Source organism: Aplysia californica, unplaced genomic scaffold (genome assembly GCF_000002075.1).
Source record: "Aplysia californica isolate F4 #8 unplaced genomic scaffold, AplCal3.0 scaffold00182, whole genome shotgun sequence".
Lineage (NCBI taxonomy): Eukaryota > Metazoa > Mollusca > Gastropoda > Aplysiida > Aplysiidae > Aplysia > Aplysia californica.
This window is the reverse complement of record NW_004797452.1, coordinates 744,707-748,045: the sequence shown is the minus strand read 5'-3', so window position 1 is coordinate 748,045 and position 3,339 is coordinate 744,707. Positions and strand designations below refer to the sequence as shown.

Below are 3,339 nucleotides of genomic sequence, written 5' to 3'. Positions count from 1 at the left end.
GGAATTGGCCAGCATTGTGGAGCTTGGAATTCTTCCTGCTCTTGGGGCGTTCTTCTTAGCCAGAAAACTATTCCCAAGAGTTGCTCATTCTTCGAAAGTCATAAAGCATAAGGTAAGACAAGATAAGATAAGATAACTTTCGTCCTCCATTGCCTTTTCCTGTACTATTTTTCTAGAAATTTACTCCACTACCAATAAAAGTGTGAGCAAGACTGTTTTATAACCGAGGCGCCAAACTGTCACCACCTTGGATTATAGATCTAACCTCTTTAGGCACATCAGATAAGAGGGAGTTATGGAGTGAAGTCTATTATAGAAGTTAACTCGCCACCACCAACTGGCGCAGGTTGATTCTTGAAAACCTCATGATACATGTTATGCAGTCGAACTTGCTCTAACGGCTACCTGAATACAGGGGCGAAGGCTGACTTGTTTGACAGGGTAACCAAAGCGAAACGGGATCAGATATGGCCTGTAGATATCACACAAGAATCTTACTCGAGGCGGCGACTCTGAGTTGTGAATGAAAACAAATCCGGAATTCATATTGTATGTTCAACCGCCAAAATAATCGGGAAAGTATCTTATTAAATAGTTACAATTAAAATTAAATTTAACTTTAGATGTGAATACATAAACACAAAGCAAAGAAGCAGAGATGTCAGTACTAGATCTATATGTCATAGATCTACCAGTGAGTCTAACTCTTTGGTAGAACATGACAATTATCATTTTTTCAATTTCACATTTGGCTGTTTTTGTTAGCCTTTCGCGGCCAGGAGCTGGTGTCATAATCGAGGTCACGATCTGATTATAGGACGTTAAAAAGTCGAGGGAAAAAAAAACAAGCACAAGCAGCGGTCAAGAGATTATTAGGAGTTAGTTCCCCTCACATTTGTGAGATAGACTCGACCAGTGTTAGTTAGCTTACATAATCAGGGCTTGTGATTGATTATAACTGTGGCCCCAAAGGGGTGAACAGGGTATATGTGGCAATGAAGCAGCTTTGACTGCTATGCACATGTTCCCTTCAACTCTATTGGTAGACTCTTCCAGCCTCACTTTAAGCTTACTTAATCAAAGCTTGCGACTGCTTATGGAGTGGCCCGAGAGGGGTGAGGAGGCTATTTCTGTGGCCGTGAAACCGTTTTGAATGTTAGACATACTGTTCATTGTTGATTACGAACGTCTTTTTACATTTAATTTAAGAGGTTTACGTTTATGGATGAATTTGACAGCGACAATGTTTCAAAATTAGGAAGGGAAGCAGTGATTATTTGATTATATAGACGCTTCGCCCCTGCCTGAATAAGTTAATCGCTTGTGCAAACGGCCGCTCCCCATTTCCTCTTGTGCGTGCGTTTTTGTTTTTTCTTTGGTTGTTGTTGGGAGGGGTTATTGTTGTTTTGTGGGGGGGGGGGGTCTTTTTTTTAACCTTATTAGATAAGGCACGATATTCACCTGTTTAATACGACCACTTTTCTCCACAACAATGGATGGCCGCCTTTGACAGTTTCGACGGTCTTCTGTGCTTTTCCAAACTTCCGCAGACCTAGAGCACTGACAACATAGCCAGCCACCCCTCCTTCCAAATGATTTAGGAGATGTGACAATATCCTACCCAGACAAACTCATCGTATAATAATCATCATATTCCATTTGATAGGACTACGCAGTTTTGTGTTATGCATTGAATGTTATGCAAATCGTTGTGAAATACAGCAGATAAAAATCTCCCCCCAGGGACTAATATTCTCCCGCTTACTCAATATCGCACAGAGAATCTTTGTGAACAACCTCATAGGTCTATAGGCTACTGGCAGGCGGCGCCATATGGCTTCAGTCACATTGTTATTATGGATGAGAGGGCTAATATCGATGAACTTTGTAAATTATAGAAGGGGGTAAGGGGGGGGGGGTGCAAAGAGAAGTCGTCGCAATCTTTCATTTTTATTGTTGTTTATATGTAATACATAATGGCAAACATACATATACATACATAAATACGTAATTATAAATGCGTACATACATAAATACACGCATAAATACATTCATAAATACACAATATTACACAAATACAGAACATATATACACATACGCACATATTATTATATAAACACATCATGTATAATAGTAATAGTGATAATTATAACTATACAAGTACTTACAATTATTATTATTATTATTATTATCATCATCATCATCATTTTGTCATTGCCAACAGGAGTCAGTTTCGGACATCGACCTGGACCAGGAAGTGCAGAAAAACACCAGCTTCTCCGAAATGGTGCCGGCCAGAGAGACGCCACACGCACAGAGCGAGCAGACGGGGCCAAAAGAACCGACAGAGACACCCAGGAACACGTCCTGTGGGGACAGCATGGAGCAACTCTGGCCTGTGGGGGCTGGGGCTACCGTCACGCACAGTTCTGTCCAAGTTTTTCACAGGTATGGAAAGGGATGATGATGATAATGATGATGACGACGATGATGATGATGATGATGATGATGATGATGATAAAGCGGTAAAAAATTAGCCGAAAGATCGTTCGCCCACCTTGCTCCGTCAGTTTGGAACTCTCTTCCCCAACCCTTGAGACATACAACATCTGAGTCTAAATTTAAAAAATCTTTAAAGACACATTTAATGACATCCTTTTTAAGTCAGTAGATTCATGTTCGGTGCAATGTTATGTAAATGTCTATGTATCCATTTATGTATTTTGTGAATTGCAGTGTATATATTATTTTATTCTCATTTCGTGACGATGTGTAATCGTGTGCGTGTGATAAGCAAATAGATGTGTGTGTGTGTGTGTGTGTGTGTGTGTGTGTGTGTGTGTGTGTGTGTGTGTGTGTGTATGTGTGTGTGTGTGAATGTGTGTGCGTGTTATGTGTTCGTGAGTGTGTATGCGTGTGTATATGTATATGTGTGTGTGTTGTGTGTATATGAGTGTGTGAGTGTGTGTGTGTGTGTCGCGTGCATGAATATTTTTTCTTACATGCATTTATGAAAGCGCCTAGAGGTGTGTTTCACGGGGAGTGGGCGCTATAGAAATGATCTTCATTATTATTATTATTATAACTGTTCAGTTTCAGAGTCTGTTTTTAGGGATGCTTATAAAGAGTGAAATACCAAAATACTTCAAAAAATTTTCTTTCATATGCAAGGTTACAGTGGAATCTTGTTTATAATGAGAAGGGATGGGGACTGGGGGGGGAAATGTCCCGTTACAGCCACAATTCTCGGTAATAAGGGGTCCAGTTAAAAATTAAATGGAAATATAAAGGTAGGTCTAATCCTATTAGGTTAGGGCCCCTTGTATATTTTCTTTTTTG

At 40.0% G+C, this 3,339-nt stretch overlaps 1 protein-coding gene across 1 annotated transcript in view; it reads left to right on the top strand.

Annotated features, from left to right (window-relative positions):
• LOC101855949 overlaps window positions 1-3,339 on the top strand; it is a gene marked incomplete in the record, with an annotated part of 17,982 nt that overhangs the window by 7,385 nt on the left and 7,258 nt on the right. Inside the window, 1 exon segment of the mRNA XM_013082578.2 lies at window positions 2,225-2,448. Within this exon segment, the coding sequence (XP_012938032.1) occupies window positions 2,225-2,448 (224 nt within the window).